This window comes from Coccomyxa subellipsoidea, assembly GCF_000258705.1.
Source record: "Coccomyxa subellipsoidea C-169, whole genome shotgun sequence".
NCBI lineage: Eukaryota > Viridiplantae > Chlorophyta > Trebouxiophyceae > Coccomyxaceae > Coccomyxa > Coccomyxa subellipsoidea.
Window position 1 is genome coordinate 2576016 of NW_005178042.1, and position 17640 is coordinate 2593655.

Genomic DNA, 17640 nt, shown 5'->3' on the forward strand with positions numbered 1-17640 from the left:
TACGCCATCAAGCACTACGACGTGCGCTTCATCCTGAAGACGGACGATGACGCGTACGTGCACGTGGAGGCGCTGGTGCACCAGCTGCGGCTGCTGTGCATGAGCCCGGACTGCAGGAATGAGCGGCTGTACATGGGGAGGATGTGCACGGAGAGCGAGGTGCTGCTGCAGCCGGGGCACAAGTGGAACAACATAGTGTTTTACAACCACACCGGCCTGAAGACGTACCCCAACTATATGATGGGCGGGGGCTACATTCTCAGCGGCGACGTGGCCAAGATGCTGCTGGACATGAACAGCAAGATGCGGCTCAAGTTCACGCCCATCGAGGATGCCACGCTGGGCTTCTGGCTGATGAGCATGGACCTCCGCCATGTTGACCACCCAAAGTGAGTCACCTTCTCATTTGCCTAGCGAAGAGATCATGATGCTGCCCACCTCAACTTCAAAAGGTGTCCTTTGGCTAATCCTCATTGCGTGCACCCTTTCTGCCCCCTTTGTATGGGGCATGTGACAATACTGGATTTGCCTCCAATGAAATTGTCCAAAACCTGATGCTGTCTATTATCCATGCCATGCGCAGGATGTACACATATGCGGTGCCCTGCTGTTTCAAGGCGCCTGTGAGGAAGGAGGGGCAGCGGATAGTCACGCGATTCCAGCTGCAGGATGACATTGAGCAGCAGATCTGCTCAAATGATCCCTGGATCATTCTGCACAAGATAGACTCACCCACAAAGATGCGCTACATCGGCAGCAAGGTCAACAGCTGCAACAAGACGGTAGACAGCATGTCTGTTGCGCCCAGCATTGCCCACTGGGTCAAGCGGAAAGGTTCGTTGCTGTCCCTTGTTCCGCTTTGTGAAATGAAAATGCCTGTTCATGAGGCCCACAGATCAGCGGTACCACAGAATATTGACCAAGCACTGTGCTCTGTATCCTGAGAGTGGCCATCACACACATGGCTTGGATTAACTCGCAAGTTGCAAAGTGCATCCACCAATATCGCATTCGATAGCTCTGTTCTGACAGTATTTTTTTTGTATTGCAGAGGTCCCTGATGATGATGATGCAACTCCAACAGAAGTCATCCTACAGAGGCGGAGATAGTATCTGGGTTGGGCTGTCAAGACTTTCTTAAAGGATTAGATGTTGGGTGAGATCTAGTCTGAGCCCAGATGAGAGGCCAGGGATATCTTTTGCTATACACTGCTTTAATTGTGAGAGGGCGGGTGATCGCGGCAATTCATGACCAGGCCATCTTGAATGATGCCACTGCGGCATTGATTTTGGGATGCGATTGCCAGAACAGTAGTCTTGCAGGCCAATATTAGGATGTTTTCTTGTGTGTCCGACAAGGGGCCTCCTGATCCATGCACCTGTCCAACCCCTCAACTTGTCTCCAAGAGTCCGAAGAATTTAGCTGAACTAAACTGCAGAGTGCACGTGCACCTGGGAAGAACCATAGATGAGAGCTGGTGCATTAGATATTCTTGTACAAATGTAATCTTTTGACATAGCAGCTCAGCTGGACAACTGGTGTTCACTGAAAAGCTGGCAGCTTTAAGCAGGTTTGAGCAGCACGTGCGCTGAAAAAAATGCACTTGTTGAACAAACTTTGATCTTGATCTTGAAGATTGCCAATGGGTTTAAATTTTAGCTTTTGGCTTTACTTTTCTGGTAGAGCTCGCAGATTGCTAGCAGCGCCACTCAATTGGAGGTAAACCACAGGAATATCTATTTGGCTCCAATCAGACAAACGTAAAATAATGGAAGACTCTTCCAGGAAGAGCTGGTGGATTGCCTGGGTACCAGCCCAGGTTGCATGCATTACAGGTCGAGAGTCTGGATAATCTCACACTGTCGACAAAACGTCCGAGACATCCATAAGAGGAAGAGGGGCGCGCATAACTTTGTCTTGTTGCCTTGTCCTTTGCACGATCGACTGGATGCACTGAAAATGATCCGATCGCCGTGATGTCGCTACCAATCTGCTGCATAGCAATGAAGCTCATCCCTGTGATGCGACAGCAGCCAGTTCGACGACTGCCATGAGGCAATGAAGCCAAACAAAGACTTTAGATTATCATAAGGTCATTGATAGACCGCCTGAAAACAACGCCCATAAAATTGTGGGTTCTTCAGATCAGCAAGGGGCGATGCAGGCCAATCAGGCTCCACGATCTCATTTAATACACGACAGCGTTGCTCGTGACAGCGTTGTCAGCGAAGTGAGTGGATCAATATCAGGATGCGATGCCATAGATCCGGACGCATACTCTGAAGATGACGACACAGGGCCCCTGGGCTTGCAATGCCTGCCAACACTCAGCCGCAGAGTGAGCCGTGCTTACTCTGCTTGGCCACAATGCACGCTTGCATCCCTCCCTTGCGCAGCATAATATCAATGAGCACTTCATCTCAGGTTCCTCATGCACAACACCGAATTGTCTACATGCTCTGCTGCTGACTCAGCGGCTTGCAGCCTCCACCTCATTGACTTTTCATTTGCCTTGCGCAGACGCACAAAGCCTTGGTGCTATTGCTGACTTTCCTCTGCTACACATCTTTCCATGCGTCGCGCAAGCCAATGAGTGTGGTGAAGAGCGTCCTCACCGGGGCAGCAGGCTCTGACAGCGCCAGCCTCGACAGCTACCTTGCTGCCGATGGCTGGCCCTGGCTCCATGAAGGCACGCTTGTCTGCCACTTCCCTTCTCTACATCTTCCTCATACACACATTGCCGGACAGAGTTGTGCCTTGGAGACAACAAAAAATTCATTGATCCTGCACTATTAACACCAGGAAAGCCATGTTAATCGGATCATGCATGGCCTGCAGGATGGTGGATGGATGTGAAGCACCACCATCATCATAAGCATCACCACCATGAAAAGAAGCACCACCATCATTCGCCACCCCCGCCCTCGCCTCCACCGCCTTCTCCACCCCCGCCGCCCTCGCCTTCGCCACCCCTGCCACCAAGGCCCTCACCCTCGCCGCCGCCCCCCAGCCCTCCTCCTCCAGAGCCGCCCAGTCCCAGTCCTAGTCCAAGGCCACACCCGCCTGAGCCTGAGCCTCCCGCGCCAGAGCCGCCGCACCGGCGACCCGGCTGGGTGAGCAAAATTTGGGCAATGGTTGCTTGATGTCAACTCATGGCTGGCAAACTACCTGACATCATTGGGATTTTTCTAGCTGGGTCTAACCCATCATTCGTTCGCGCTCATGAAATGTACAAGCGCAAAGCCACATGGGACTTGCTCTGGATGTTCACCACTAGCAAGGAGTCTTCACAGACTTGTGAAATGTGACGAAATGGCTTGCCATTTCGCGGCAGGAGCCGTTCAACGAGGAGGGAGGCAAGCTGCTGCTGGGCAAGCTTGACCTGGCGTTTCTGGGAGCCTACGCTGCGGGCATGTTTGGGGCAGGCCACCTGGGCGACAGGATCCACCTCAGGAAATTCCTGACCTTCGGCATGCTGGCCAGCGGGGCCATGGTCTGCTCTGTGGGCCTGGCCTACTTCCTGGACATCCACTCCTTCTGGTACTTTGTTGTGGTGCAGATCACTGGAGGTGAGGAATTGCTCCTTTGACTTTCAGGGTACTTCTTTCTAAAAGTCAGAGCTGGTCATCTCCACTGGGCCCCTGTCAAGGTGTCAAGGTACCAGCAATGCATTCAGCCCCACAGAAGTGTCTCTGCTCTACATGCCGAGGTCCTTCTGCAAGCAGGGCAGAGGCATTCTCATGACGTTTGATGGTTTGGGATGGAAAGAATGTGTGTCAACTTTTTAGTGTGATCATGTGGGGGCTGATACATTTCAGAACAAGTACCAACCTTGTTGCTCAAGAACCAGACTTAGGTGTTCTTACTGATCAGCCACCCCTGTCATGCTGCAGGGTTCCTGCAGGCGACGGGCTGGCCGAGCGTGGTCGCGGTGATGGGCAACTGGTACGGCAAGGGCAAACGGGGGGCAGTAATGGGGGCTTGGAATGCGCACACCAGCGTGGGCAACATCCTGGGCTCCGTCGTGGCTGCAGCGTGCCTGTCGTGGGGCTGGGGATGGGCCTTCATCATGCCCGGCGTGGCGCTGATTGCCATGGGCCTGATCATCTGGCTCTTCCTCGTGGTGGAGCCCGAGGAGGCCGGCCTCTTCAAGATGCGCGACAGCATCCTGGTGCGGCTTCCTCCTCTTTCTCGCTGACTGGTGTATTAATCACGCCCTGCAGCATGCATGATTTCGGACCTTTGGACTCACACATGCTGACGCCTGCACGCATGCCGGCTGCAGCCGACACAGGCATTGTCAAGATCATGAAAGTGTCCCAAGTCACATGGAATGAGTATGTCCGGAAGGCAGATGCAGACGGAGACAGAACAGGAGCACAGCTGGTGTCCTTCAATAAGCTATCAATTTTAATTGTGGAAGTTAGAAGCATTCTGGATGTGAAAGGTGGTAGGATCAGATGCAATTAGAGGTGCAGGCGTGAAGGCGTGAGTGAAGAATTACACAAGTGTCTGGCGTGCAGGGCTCGGAGCTGAGCACGCCGGCGACGTCTGTGACATCGCTGTCGGAGGACACGCTGCGCTACCTGGACACCCACCAGCACCTGCTGCCCGGCCTCAAGCGCGCCCCCGCCCCTGGCACCCGCACACGCGTCGCCTCCCTGCGCCGCTCGGTGCGCCTCCCCTGCTCATTTCCCCTGCTCTTGTTACACCACACGAGGTGTCACATTTAATATCCTCCCGCTGCTATTTGAATCACTATGGCAAGCATACACGTCCTCTGTGAGGGCTTAGCCGCCAAGATTGCGGGCGCGCAGACTGGATTTCTTTGGAGGTCCTGGTGTGGGCACGTCTCAAGGGATGGGATTGCTCCCTTCGCTTGAGATGCGTGGACACTTGAGGAGGTAACAGGGCTCAGAGAAGGCAACCCTCCGGGGATTCTGAGCAGTGGTTGCCGTTGCATTGCGCAGGGGTCGGACCCAGCGCTGCGGTCGCGGTCTGCATCGCCGTCGCCGCTGTCGGACGACGCCGCGCGCTACATGGATGTGCACCACGCGCGCCAGATGTTCAGCCGCTCCCCCACCAACATCAGGTGCAGCCCCTTTGCTCTATCTGCATTCCGGCCAATGGTGGGCAGTGCAGCTCTGGCGGCAACTCACCACACAATAAAACATCAGCAGCCCATTGTACTGCACACCTTCAGGGAGATGCTGAGTGCTTTGTACTTGACCCCAGGCCCCTCCCGCGCTCTTGTCCCTTTGCTCATCACCTGGCAACATTGCATCTTGTGATGGCGATTGATGTGTGCGTTTGTGCGCTTTCTCGGGTGTCTCTTCCATCTAGCTAATCTGAAGTTCTGCATGGGGCGCGTGTGTGCAGTGACTCGGGCGCCCGCTACTCATCCTCTCCGCTTGGCGGCGGAACGCACTGGGACGCTCTTGCAGCGCGCGGTATCGGCCAGCCGGGACTGAAGCCCGTCGAGCACGAGCCGCCTGCCCCCGGCTTCTACTCCAACTCACCCTCCAGGCAAGCATATAAATGATGGCTTCAACATTGCAGGGTATCCACCGACAGTGCCACGGTAGCTGTCCTGAAAGCTCGACTGCGGTGATGTCTTGAGGGTGAGGAAAGCATGAGCACAGAGATGTCATGAGCTCTCTTTCTGGGATCATGCATTGCCACCTTCTTAATTGAGAGAAGCACAAGGGGATTAGCCGGCACACTTAAGGCATTCACAGCTCGGATGTGTGCAGCTCAGCGCCTGGTGTGCGAGTCTTAGTTTGCAATATGGCGGAGCAGGTCTGAGCGAGATATCTCCCTTCCTCTCCTGGAGACCCTAAACCCAAAACCCTTACAGAGCTGTTGAGCCACGCAGATTTAGTCTGACTAATCTGTGGTATAATGCAGCACGCTGGACACAGGATTGGCTCCAGAGCCTGGCGCGCTACCGCAACCGCCGCCCACACTCCTGCCGCAGCAAAGCCAACCGCCGCTCAACCCTGCAGGTCTGCCCTTAACATCCCATTGAAGGCCTCTCATCAGTCACAAAGATCTGCAACCCAGGACCTGCATGAGACTCATTGCCAACATGGCACTTCTTGGCGCTGCCCATTGGCCATGCTTCTCATGTAGACCAACACTACAGATGTTGATGACATGTCTTTGGTGCACAATTGCTACGCAAGTAAATGCTACTGGCACCGGTCAGTGGTTGTGCTATTTGCGTAATGATATAATTTACGTGACAATGTCTCATTTCGTATACTTGAAGGGGCAGTCTATGCTGTGCAGGCAGCGTTCAGAGGCAGGGCTGGTCGTGGAATTGGCGGGCCAAGGAGCGCCGCGCGCGCACCAAGCGACAGCTCGTGGGCGTCTCCAGTCAGCTCTGCATCGTGGAGGTCCCCCGTGCCCTGCTGCCACCGCAAGCTGAGCGGGTGAGTCACTATCCCCTCACATTCCACACAATAACTCCAAGCGAGACATTGTCTTGCCTTTTACCTGCTCACCTCGACCCTGTAGCGGCCTCATATCACGATATTCCTGTGATATTCCTGAAGAAGCAAGGTGGCCTCATGCACATCTACATGACTTTGGCCCCCAGCTGTGCATGGGATTGATTGACGGTGTGGTGGTGCAGGCCAAGGGGGTGTCCATGTGGGCGGCGCTGAGGATTCCGGGGGTGGTGTCCTTTGCGTTGACGCTGTTTTTCAGCAAGCTGGTGGCCTACACCTTCCTCTACTGGCTGCCCTTCTACCTCAACAGCGTCGACATCGGCGGCCGCCGCCTGACGCCCAAGGTGGGCTGTGCAGCTCTCACCAGCTTTAGAAATCCTTACATACTTCACAGATGGAGCAATGAAAATTTCACGCCTGTTTTGTCACCCTGTTCCTGTGCGGCTGTCTCATCTTCCTGCTGAATGTATTGCAAGTGCTCAGGTGTGAAGGCTTGATCTCTTTACAAAGCGTGCTGCCCGTGGAAATTTTGCACGAATCTCCCTGTACAAGAGACAGATTGCCTGTCAATCTTCTCACACTTTTGGCGGGTTCGCAGGCTGCGGGAGTGCTGTCTATTCTGTTTGACGTGGGCGGCGTAGCCGGAGGCGCCATCGCCGGAGCGCTGTCCGACAGCACCGGCGCGCCCGCATGCGTGTCGACGGCGTTTGTGTTCGGCTCAGTGCCCTCCATGTGGCTGTACCGCACCTTTGGCGGCTCCTGCCTGTCCTGGAACGTGTGCCTCATGCTGGCGGCTGGGCTGTTTGTCAATGGCCCCTACGCGCTAATCACCACCGCTGTATCTGCCGACCTCGGATCCCACGCATCCGTTGCCGGTGCAACAGCCTTACAGTGATTGTGCACTTCAGTCCTGGAATCTTTCTGGATGTCTGGGCACCCAATCTTAGTGCAGATAGCTTTCCCAGTTTTTGCTGCCTCTTTTGTAAGTGTCACCTGCCCCTGTCCACAAAGAAATACATTTGCCCCGCTTCATTCCCTGACCCTGGACACCTGCTCAGAATGCGCCCCTTCTGGCGGGCCTGCCTGGCTTGCTTTATGGTTCTGGCCACTGTTCCGCTTCATGCCAAATCATATTTTTGCTGTGTACAGAGCACCACCCTCTCGTCAGCAGAGGAAGAGCCACAAAGGTAAGGGCTGACCTCCACATAAAACGGGTTGCAGCATATTCCTCAAGTACCCTTATCAATATGTCTGTGCGGCTGTGTATAGGTAACTCCAAAGCACTGGCGACGGTGACGTCGATCATAGACGGCATGGGCTCCTGCGGCGCGGCGCTAGGCCCGCTGCTGACGGGGTACCTGAGCCAGCGGGCGGGCGGCTTTGACAATGTCTTCCTCATGCTCTACATCGCCTCCCTCGCCGCCGCGCTCCTGCTGCTGCGCCTGGTCTTGCGGGAGGTACGCCCCTGGCCCCCGGTTTATCAATGCTGACAGAGGCATGTCACAGCACACCACTAGGTGTGCCTTCCCAGACCAGCCTCCTCAGCTCGGAACTGCAAGTTGTCAGATAGCCAGATTGAGCAGTGGGCAGCAGTTTTTGCAGCAGTGTTCGGCAGCAATTCTGGTTTGAGTCAACGGGGAGAGAGCATGGAGCTGCAGAAACAGCTCAATCTCTGTCATGGATATGTATCTTTATGGTCTCCCCAAACACAAGGGATATTGAAATCGTGAGAGCAAGTCATTGAATTGGAGATTGCATGCGCTTGGTGATGCCAGTAGGTCACGATTGCGCAATACTGGAGTCAAAGAGAGGGTCCCGGACTGCAGCAATTCCCCCAGGGCAATTTAGAGATTGTACGGCTGCCTGGTGCAGGTGGCAGAGGCTCGTGACAAGCGCAGGCGGCGCAAGAACAGGGCGGCCATGTATTCTATGGCAGACCCAGAGATGCTGGAACGCCTGCTCACGGATGACGCGTTGCTGCACCACAGCAGGCCTGGCATGCCGTCCTGGCCAGACCAGCTGCACTGATCTGTTGCAGGCCCATCCCCTCCTTTGCATGCCAAACTGCGCGCATGCAGGATCGGACAGCTTACCGCAAGATCCGGCAATGAATTGGGACACCAGTTCGCGGTGAGCTACTGCAGGGTTGCTTGAGAGCGCTCAAAGTTTCGTAATTGCTTTCAAGATGTGCTGAATTGTCAGTGAGTGCCTGTGAGTTTGGGATGCTGATGTCAGGTATTGCTGAGGTTGAGTGAGTATTTGACTAAACGTGCATGTTCAAGATCTCTAGAGCAGTGTCTGAGCATACCCGTCAAGTTTATGCTTGTGTGCAATGTACATCATGTACCTGAACAACCATAATTCTGGATGCATCAGGCTCGGGCCGTCTGCACTGAGGTGTTTGCAGGACTTCTGACAAACCCATTTGATTGATAAGACAGTAGATAGGGATAAAGAATTTTTATTGATGCCACTTTATAGCACTGACTTCATTTTGCAATTTCAAAGATTGTAATGATGCTGCTTGGAAAATCTTATCATGCGTCAGAGCTCATTAATGCCAGCTGCATTAGTCAAAGCAATTGCGCAAGCTGACATCATGTTGTCTGCACAACATTATTGTGTATACTTGCAATTGAGTGCAACACATGACCGGTGCTGAGCGCTCAATATTCCAGAGGATCCTTTACAGCTTCTATATGCAGTGCACAGTACAATATTGATTTATATTCTATCGGCTTCAGAAGTCCTGATCAGTGAAGGAATTCCGCTCTGATCAGTCAGTGCCGCTACGGCATTATTCTATTTCTGGTTACTGTGATGCACACCCATTAATAGAAGGTATTGTTCCAGTCAGTCTGGTGACCGGTCAGAAGCCGTAAGAATACACAATCAGACATTGAGACTAGCTGGCATTTCTCTTTAAGGAATGTCCCAGTTGACTCCAGTACAGGAGCCTTTGTCCCCACCCCACCACAGCCACAAGTCCTCTGTGACATGCAACGCTGCCAATGCCAGAGTTCCTCGACCCCAAACAATGGTCACGCTCATGCCCCCAAGTGAATTCCATGAAAAAAGATTTCTACTCTCGAGTAGGAATCTTTCAGCAGCCCCAGATGGTGAACTCCGCAGAGGCCCCTCACTAGGCATGCACACTGGTATGCTCCAGCGCCCGAGCCCTCACTCATCCTTTTTCCTGGCCGCCTCGATCGCCACCAGCTCGGTGCGAGGGTTGACAAAGTTGCGGCCCACAAATTTGAGGACCTCGTCGATGACCACAACAGGGGAAGCGAACAGGAGCACGAGGGCCCACTCGTTGAGAGAGAGGGGCACGATGGAGAAGACCGAGGCGAGCACTGGCACGTAGAGGATGAGGAAGTGCAGGGCAAAGGAGAGCGCCATGGCCACCAGCAGCCAGGGGTTGCACCACGGCGGCATCTGCAGCAGCGAGTTGTCCTGCGCACACCCCACTTGCCGTTAGAAAACCCATTAGTCAATCGGCTGATGTTGCATGCAGCGCCTATGCAGAGGGCCACACTGAGCTGACAATTGCCACCGGCCGCGCATGCAACCAGCTGCAGCAATCCGGTGGCTGACAAGGGAGCAAAAGGACACCCCTACAATCAGTCATCTTTATGGTTGGTGACAAAGGAGAAAAAGGACACCACCGACTGCGTTACATGCACGCAATCACAGCAACGGCCCAATGATTGGTGAAACAACTGTTCCAGGTGTAAGTGTGAGCAGTGGAGGGAGTGGCGTGCCTCTGAGAGGGCATTGAGGGCGTTGAACATTTCGATGGCGACCAGGACGGAGAGCGACAGCGTGCTCGCCTTGGCCTTGCCCTCGCGGAAGTAGTCGCACGGCTCTGCAAAGTTCACCACGCGCCCGCCCGCCAGGTACGGCGTCGCCTGCACCAGCCGACACGCTCACACCACACCCCTTTCATACTGATAAAATCGTCCAAATTTGGCACCTTCATTTCGGAGCACTTTCTCACTCAGCTGGAAGTGTGGCCCGCTGCTGACTGCAGGCCAGACATGGCCTTCTGTGGAGGTGGGCAGGGTGCTGATATGCTGGTCTGGATAAACGATGTAAGACAAGCAGCATGGCATCTTCGAACAATTCAAAAACACAACGTGGCATCTTTAAATATTGCAGAAACAAGAAGCTTGGCATCTTCAGATAATTGAGGACCTGTCAGGGAGCGGGCAGCAGGAGCACCTTGAAGTCTGGCCAGGTGTGGCAGGACTCCCAGTTGCGCAGCTGGTGCCAGGTGACGGTGGAGTGGCCGTCGCCGCTCAGGTCGATGCCCAGGAAGCTGTCGTACATGTACCAGGCGCAGAAGACGCCCACCGTGGCAAAGCCAACATAGGCGCCCACCAGCATCCACCTGCCACAGCAGCCACCACATGAGCACACCCAATGCGCTGCTCTCTATTTTCGTCATGCTGACCCTACCCATTAAGCATGAGGTCCGTCCAACCCAGATCGCATGGTTACGAGAGAGCATCCCATCTGCACCACTTTGCCACACAACTTGATTTGAAAAAGCAGGCCAGGTCAGGAATGAGACGGGTCCACTTGCATTGGTAATGCGTCAGCCCCTTTGCGCTACCAGCAATGAGTTTCCGGCTTTGTGCCTGTGTTGCCATGTCATGCAGAAACAAGCGTCACCTGAAGAAGAGCCAGGGGGTGACGAGCTCCTCGGTGGCCTTGCGCGGCGGCTTCTGCATGATGTCCACGTCCGGCGGGTTGAAGCCGAGCGCGGTGGCGGGCGGGCCGTCGGTCACCAGGTTGACCCACAGCAGCTGCACGGGGATGAGGTTCTCGGGCAGGCCCAGCGCGGCCGTCAGGAAGATGGAGGCCACCTCGCCGATGTTGGAGGATATCATGTAGCGGATGAAGGCCTTCATGTTGTTGTATATCGCGCGCCCCTCCTCCACCGCAGCCACCTGCGCGGCAAGAGATTGCCCGTGTCAGACATTCTGTGCTTCTGTAGGCAATTTCACAAATTTGCCTCTGTGGCTCCCAAAGCTGTTATAACCAAGCCTGCAGGAAAGCTGATGCGGTGGCCTTAGCAAAAGTTAGAGCCGAGCTTGTCTCTATCAGCCCCCATGCATGTCATATCAGCCACCGCTCATCAGCCTCGCCCGCCCTCAGAGGACAACTCTACCAAACCGTCTCAATGCCTGCCATTGAGCCGGTTTTGAAAGCTGTGCCAGCCAACGGCAGAGGAGGCGAGCACAGCCAGTGGGAGACAAAGAGAGCAGAGAGAGGGGGCGGCGCACGATGGTGGAGAAGTTGTCGTCGGCGAGGACCATGTCGGAGGCCTCCTTGGCGACCTCGGTGCCCGCGATGCCCATGGCGACGCCGATATCGGCCAGCTTGAGCGCGGGGGCGTCGTTGACGCCGTCCCCAGTCATGGCCACCACCTGGCCCATCTCCCTCAGCAGCCGCACTATGTCCTGCTTGTGCCGCGGCTCCGCCCGGCTGAAACACCGCCCGCCCTCGCCCTGCACCATGCGAGGTTACACCCTCAGCTGACGAACTCACCGTGATATGCCAAAATCGACGTAGCCAATCCACGGTAGGCAAGTCAGTAAGCCAAGGCCTTGCACTTCTTGCGAATTTTGTCCTGGACACTTCACGGCAGATCTTCTGCGCATCCCACCGCCTGCAGACCTCCCCGGTTTCTAGACAAGGAATGTGGTGCATGCACTTCGCTTGCAAGGGTAGCCTGCCACAAGGAGCGGAAAGGGATAGATAGCAAAGAGAGGGGGTTGGGGCTCACGTCGAGGATGGCGCGTCGCTGGTCGAGGGGCAGCTCCACAAACTGCCTGCCGGTGAGGGACTTGTCGTCCAGGTTGCCCTCCACCCCAAACACGCCGATCTTGCGGCAGATCGCCTCCGCCGTCAGCTTGTTGTCGCCCGTGATCACCACCACCTGCCAAGGCGCAGGGAACTCAGCAGTCAGCAACGCCCAAGACTTTGTTCAAAAGCATGCGCATGGTTCTAGAGCAGCTCGCAACACTATTGGAGAACAGGGGGGACCTGCACATAACTCCTCAACGCTGTTCAAGGCAGTGCAGATAATTCCTGTGGCCAAACACCCCATCCAAGACTGTAAGGACAAGAACAAAATCCCAGATGGGCGCACCCTGATGCCCGCGCGCATGCAGTCCTCTATGGCGCCCTTGACCTCGGGCCTGGGCGGGTCTATGAGGCCGGCCACTCCCAGCCAGGTCAGGCCCGACTCCAGCCCAGCGTAGTTCGCCGGATCCAGCAGCTGGCTGTGCGCCTGCACCACACAGCGCACCGACACCTATTCAGACCTACATCACATTGCTGCACTACCGCACAATCCCAAAAAGAAAATCACATTCCTGCACCATTGCAGAAGCACAAAGCAGTTCACACTGCTGCACCACTGCAGAAGCACGACAAGAATTATGCTGCTGCACCATTGCAGAAGCACAGAGAATTCACTCCTATACGAGCGCAGAGGCATGGAGAAATTGACGGGTGCAGAGCTGCTTGAGACACACAAGTAGCCACGGCGTGGGCACAGCTTCCCAGTTAACAAGCACACATCTCTTAACAAGATAAGCCAGCTTCCCAGCGGAAAAAGCAGAGCAACCAGGGCAGGCGGGAGGGGGGGCTGACCGGGTGGCTGGTTTCGCCGTCGTAGGAGGAGAAGTCGCCCAGGTCGGTCTTCTGCGCAAAGGCGAGGCAACGCAGGGCGCGCGCGGCCATCGCATCCACGGCCGCCATTATCTCCCTCTTGGCCGCCTCTGTCAGCGCCACCACGCTCCCATCCTCCAACAGCACCTATGACAAATAGCCCCCAGCATCAGCAATCCAGGTCTGATAACCACGTTTTCTATTGTTACATGCGTTCCCTGTCAGAGCCGAGATCCACAAGCACGCCAGTGATACATGTATATTGTACAGAATTTGTTCTAATTGATCTAATTTCTAATTACACTTGCTAATATCCTAATATGCAGTCCTGCAGTGGCCTCCTGCAAAGCACGCGATGCGGAGCACAGAAAGCACAACGCACAGAAAGCACAGCGCAGTGTGTGGCGCTCCTGCGTGGGAGGATCTCCAATACAGTATGCTATAAAACTCATGTTGGTGACAGGGAGCAGGGAAGGGGAAAGCAGGTGCTGCACCTGCGTGCTCCTCTCCAGGAGGCTCTCTGCGGCGCCCTTGACCAGGAGCACGTTGCCGCCGGAGGCGCGCAGGGTGCGCCGCGTCTGCACGCCGGAGCTGGCAGGCGTCGCGCTAGGGGGAGCGCAGATCACGCTCATGGATTTCCTATTCCTGTCAAATTCCAGCGTCGCCAGCTTCCTCCACCTGCAGCACCAGCCACTGACAGTCAATATCAATTTCGGAAAACGTGCATGGCTCAAACATGGCATTAAACCAACATTGGACCCACAGCTTACAAGATGTGCCACACCTCTAGCTTCAGGAGAGAGTCATCAGACATGCCAATATGTCGGAACAGCTGCAATAGAAGCCTGTCAGGCAACTGCCACTGGCCGACAAGCATTTTGACACCCAAATTGGGGCAAAGATTGTGGCCCATATCAGAGAGTGGATGGGGAGAGGGGAACTCACTTGATATTGTACCAGCGTTGCACACCGTCGGCGTTGGCATCCGGGTCGGAGCGCCGAGCGGCGGCGATGGCCGCGGACTGCTGCGCGTGTGGAATGCCGAGCTTCTCCGCCAGAACCACCAGCGCCGCCTCTGTGGGCGCGCCCGCCGCCTTGAATACTCCCTCCTTGCACTCCAGCCGCGCCTCGTTGCACACCGCACACACCTCTGCTATCGCCTGCCGGGCACACGACAGGGGGTACTTATAGCGTGCATGGCCAGGCCAGGAAAACAACCACAGACCGAACTGAGGTTTGAGGTGAACATTGGACAGAGAGGACACATATTCAATACTGATTACCGTGAGGGTGATATTGTATCAAATGAACAGCGCCAAGGGACAGTCCACTGTTAAACTGTGTGGCGTTATGAGAAAGGATCCTCTGAGAATGAGAATTGCACAAGGGCTTCCCAGCGCTGGGTGAGGAAGGACCAGCTTGGAGACGTTGAGCTTAGGGAATGTCCTCAGGGGGTGTCAGCACGCACCTCTAGATTGCGATCTAGGGACTTCACTCCTACCACTCCTCCTGCGCCGGGATTGAAGGAGGTTCCCTCCACCGTTATATGCCGCATTTCCGACTCGGAAGATCCTGGTGCAGGCATGCCCAGTCAGCACAGATAGCCTGCCTTGCTCGCCTCATAACGGTGATACACAAATGTTCTCTCCTCCGCTCTCCAGAGGGCTTGCGTCACATAGGGCTTGTAGGCAGGGACTTGAGTCCTGTAATATCTGTAAAATGTTGTGAACCAGCTCCTAATAGTCTTCATCAGGGGGTGCCCCCGCCATCATGTCGACAAAAATCGAATGCCAAGGCGCACTGCACGGCAGTAGTAAGAGACCACTGCCAGCATCACCAAGAGAGGCAACAATGCCATTTGGATAGACTGTGCATTTCAGTGCAGTGTGAATTCAGGAGGAGGATGACTTTACACCTGTTGCAATGAGCTGCACTACGGACATCTGGTTGGTGGTCAGAGTGCCCGTCTTGTCTGAACAGATCACAGTTGTGCACCCAAGCGTCTCCACCGATGGCAGCTTCCTGCAAAGCACACCAGACCTCAGCATGCTCCCATGCCCTTGCGCCAGCGACTGCAAACCGTTGAAGGCATCAAAAGGTTCCGGACAGGCGCGTCGCAAAAAGGTACCGAAATGGGGTCAACGCAGCTACAAGAAAGCACATTTCCCTGGTTGCATGCTGGCACGGCAATTACAGCAAGGAAGTACACAAGGCGGAAGGGGCTCAGAAAGCGTCGAATTGGTAGTTCTTCAGAGGGAGACCTCAGAGATAGAACAATGTTTTCTCATCACTGCCCAACAGGTTCATGACAGGCGCATGGCGACGAACTATTGGGGTCAATGCGTTTGCAAAAAAGCACAATTCCCTGGTTGCAGTCTCGCGCGGCACTCCAAGCAAGGAAGTATACTGGCAGAGGGACGGGGCTCAGAAAGCGTCGAATTGGTAGTTCTTCAGAGGGAGACCTCAGAGATAGAACAATGTTTTCTCATCACCGCCCAGCCCCCCCCGGCCTCCAAGCTCAGTTGAGTAGCACACCTCACGATGGCGTTGCGCTTGGCCATTTTTCGCGTGCCCAGAGCGAGGCAGGTGGTGATGACTGCCGGGAGGCCCTCAGGGATGGCGGCCACGGCGAGCGCGACGGCGATCTTGAAGTAGTAGATGCAGTTGTTGAGGGAGAACTTGACGGTGCTGGGGTCGGGGATCCAGGAGGAGCCCTTGAGGGTGTCCCAGGACAGGAAGTGGTGGTAATTGATCACCCACACCAGCACGCAGATGGCAAAGATGACCTGCGCGCAGCGACGGATGCTGATCAGCACCCAGAAGCACACTTGCACATGCAGCAGCAACGCCATGCATTGCAGGGCCTGCCGCACTGGAGGCTTGCGGATGGTCTCTTAAAGTCAGCAAATGACCCTTGCAATTCATGCTGTCAGGGATGTTCAAGGAACCTGGCATGGGCGTTAGAAACATATTCAGATTTCTGATGAAGTGCCGGCTGTAAAAGCAGCAATGGCTTGCTCTCAAGTTGACAGCTGCACCTGCGCCAGGCGCTCCCCAAATATGTCCAGCTTCTTCTTGAGGGGCGTGTCCTCCTCCTCCGCAGCCGCATCCGTGATCTGCTGCTGGATCGCCCCCACCTCCGTCGACATCCCAATCGCATTCACGATCCCCCGGCATGTCCCGTTCGCCACCGCCGTCCCCGCAAACAGCATGCACTCCTGCAGGACATTTACACTACATCAGTCCCTGCCGCGCCTGCTCATTAGCGTAAACGTACCTGTCTCAGCTAAAGGCAAGGATGCACATGCACGCCTGGAGACCAAACTTAAATAGTGTGTTGAACCCATTTCAATCGTGTGATGAGATGTATAGTCTGAAGCAATGTGAAGGGCCCGCTGAAGACAGAGACTACTAGTGAGGTATCTGACCTTGGCCTGGAGCTCGCAGCCCTCCTCTGAGACGGCGCCCACCGCCTTGAGCACGGCAACAGACTCCCCGGTCAGCGAGGCCTGCTCGGCGCGCAGCGTGGCCGTCTTCAGCGCGATCACGCGGATGTCTGCCGGCACGCGATCCCCCACATGCAGCTCCACCACATCCCCGGGCACCAGCTCTCTGGATGGCAGCTCCGACACCTGCCCGCACATGATCACACTCAAACCGCTATGTTTGACATGCTATAGCTCCCGAGCACATTTGTGCCACTGCAGCACAGCTGCATGGCTGCTCATGACTCAGATCTCCCTTTACCAGGCTAAAACTTGTCCCAAATATCCTCCTAGCAGAAGGAAACATTCTCGCTATCCACTAAGCTGAGATCAAAATTGTAGGTTTCATTGAGCAATTCTACTATCGATTGCTGCGCTGCCAAAGTCAAGTGCAGGCAGATGGAGCAGGGATTACCAGTTGGCCATCACGCAGAACTGTGGCGGTCTCAGACAGGGAATCCTTCAGGGCATCCAATGCGGCCTCTGCATTCGACTCCTGCCAAACGCCGACGATGGCATTCAGGATCAGGATCAGGAGTATCACTGCAGGCTCTATGAAGGCCCTGATCCCCTCCTCACCGCTGCCCTCTTCGAAGAGGGCCAGCAAGAATGAGACTACCGCCGCCAGTAGGAGCACCTGCATAATAGCGAGTCTCTCAAATGAGGCCTCACGCCGTGTTCCAGGCATGCAGAAGCACTTTGACACATCTGGAATAATAAACGTCTCAGTGGTTATGCCGCAGGGCTGCTCACACCTTGACGAGCATGTCGTCAAATTGTTCAAGCACAAGCTTCCACAGAGGCTTGCCGGCCGGCTTTTCCAGCTCATTCGAACCGAATTTGGCCCTCTGCTGCTCCACTTGTTTGGTCGTGAGGCCCCCATCAACATCCACACCATAGTGTGCCGCGGTCTCCTCCGGGCTCCGAACCCACGCTGGGTACTGCCCAACGATCTCCCTGGCCATCTCACGAGCTCTGCCGGATTGCGAGCCTCATTTGTAATGAGATCTCTCCGTGC

At 55.3% G+C, this 17640-nt stretch overlaps 3 protein-coding genes across 3 annotated transcripts; 2 read left to right on the forward strand and 1 right to left on the reverse strand.

Annotated features, from left to right (window-relative positions):
• Positions 1 to 218: 218 nt before the first annotated feature.
• COCSUDRAFT_52196 (hypothetical protein) lies at positions 219 to 1521 on the forward strand. Its single transcript, XM_005652025.1, has 3 exons — positions 219 to 389; positions 584 to 834; positions 1052 to 1521. The coding sequence occupies exons 1-3, from the start codon at positions 238 to 240 to the stop codon at positions 1108 to 1110; spliced, it is 462 nt and encodes a 153-aa protein (XP_005652082.1). The 5' UTR covers positions 219 to 237; the 3' UTR covers positions 1111 to 1521.
• Positions 1522 to 2524: 1003 nt separating this feature from the next.
• On the forward strand, positions 2525 to 7943 carry COCSUDRAFT_11131 (glycerol-3-phosphate permease-like protein; the record flags this gene model as incomplete). The annotated part of the gene is made up of 7 exons (XM_005652026.1): positions 2525 to 2698; positions 3339 to 3570; positions 3895 to 4172; positions 6340 to 6435; positions 6639 to 6797; positions 7052 to 7328; positions 7723 to 7943. Coding segments are annotated over 7 exons (1437 nt in total), but the record flags the coding sequence as incomplete, so codon positions are not given.
• Positions 7944 to 9127: 1184 nt separating this feature from the next.
• Positions 9128 to 17587, reverse strand: COCSUDRAFT_26789 (endoplasmic reticulum-type calcium-transporting ATPase; the record flags this gene model as incomplete). The annotated part of the gene is made up of 17 exons (XM_005652027.1): positions 9128 to 9909; positions 10140 to 10364; positions 10678 to 10846; positions 11131 to 11408; positions 11745 to 11969; positions 12248 to 12400; positions 12614 to 12754; positions 13120 to 13284; positions 13632 to 13830; positions 14095 to 14297; positions 14606 to 14709; positions 15053 to 15159; positions 15673 to 15923; positions 16176 to 16355; positions 16566 to 16769; positions 17038 to 17259; positions 17378 to 17587. The coding sequence occupies 17 exons, from the start codon at positions 17585 to 17587 to the stop codon at positions 9634 to 9636; spliced, it is 3312 nt and encodes a 1103-aa protein (XP_005652084.1). The 3' UTR covers positions 9128 to 9633.
• Between the last annotated feature and the right edge of the window lie 53 nt (positions 17588 to 17640).

Bases quoted from the DNA above. Each gene is read 5' to 3' on its own strand.
- COCSUDRAFT_52196 (XM_005652025.1), top strand. From the start codon at position 238: ATGATGGGCGGGGGCTACATTCTCAGCGGCGACGTGGCCAAGATGCTG. The intron at 390-583 runs GTGAGTCACCTT...TGCCATGCGCAG, and splicing joins CGCCATGTTGACCACCCAAA to GATGTACACATATGCGGTGC. The intron at 835-1,051 runs GTTCGTTGCTGT...TTTGTATTGCAG, and splicing joins CCACTGGGTCAAGCGGAAAG to AGGTCCCTGATGATGATGAT.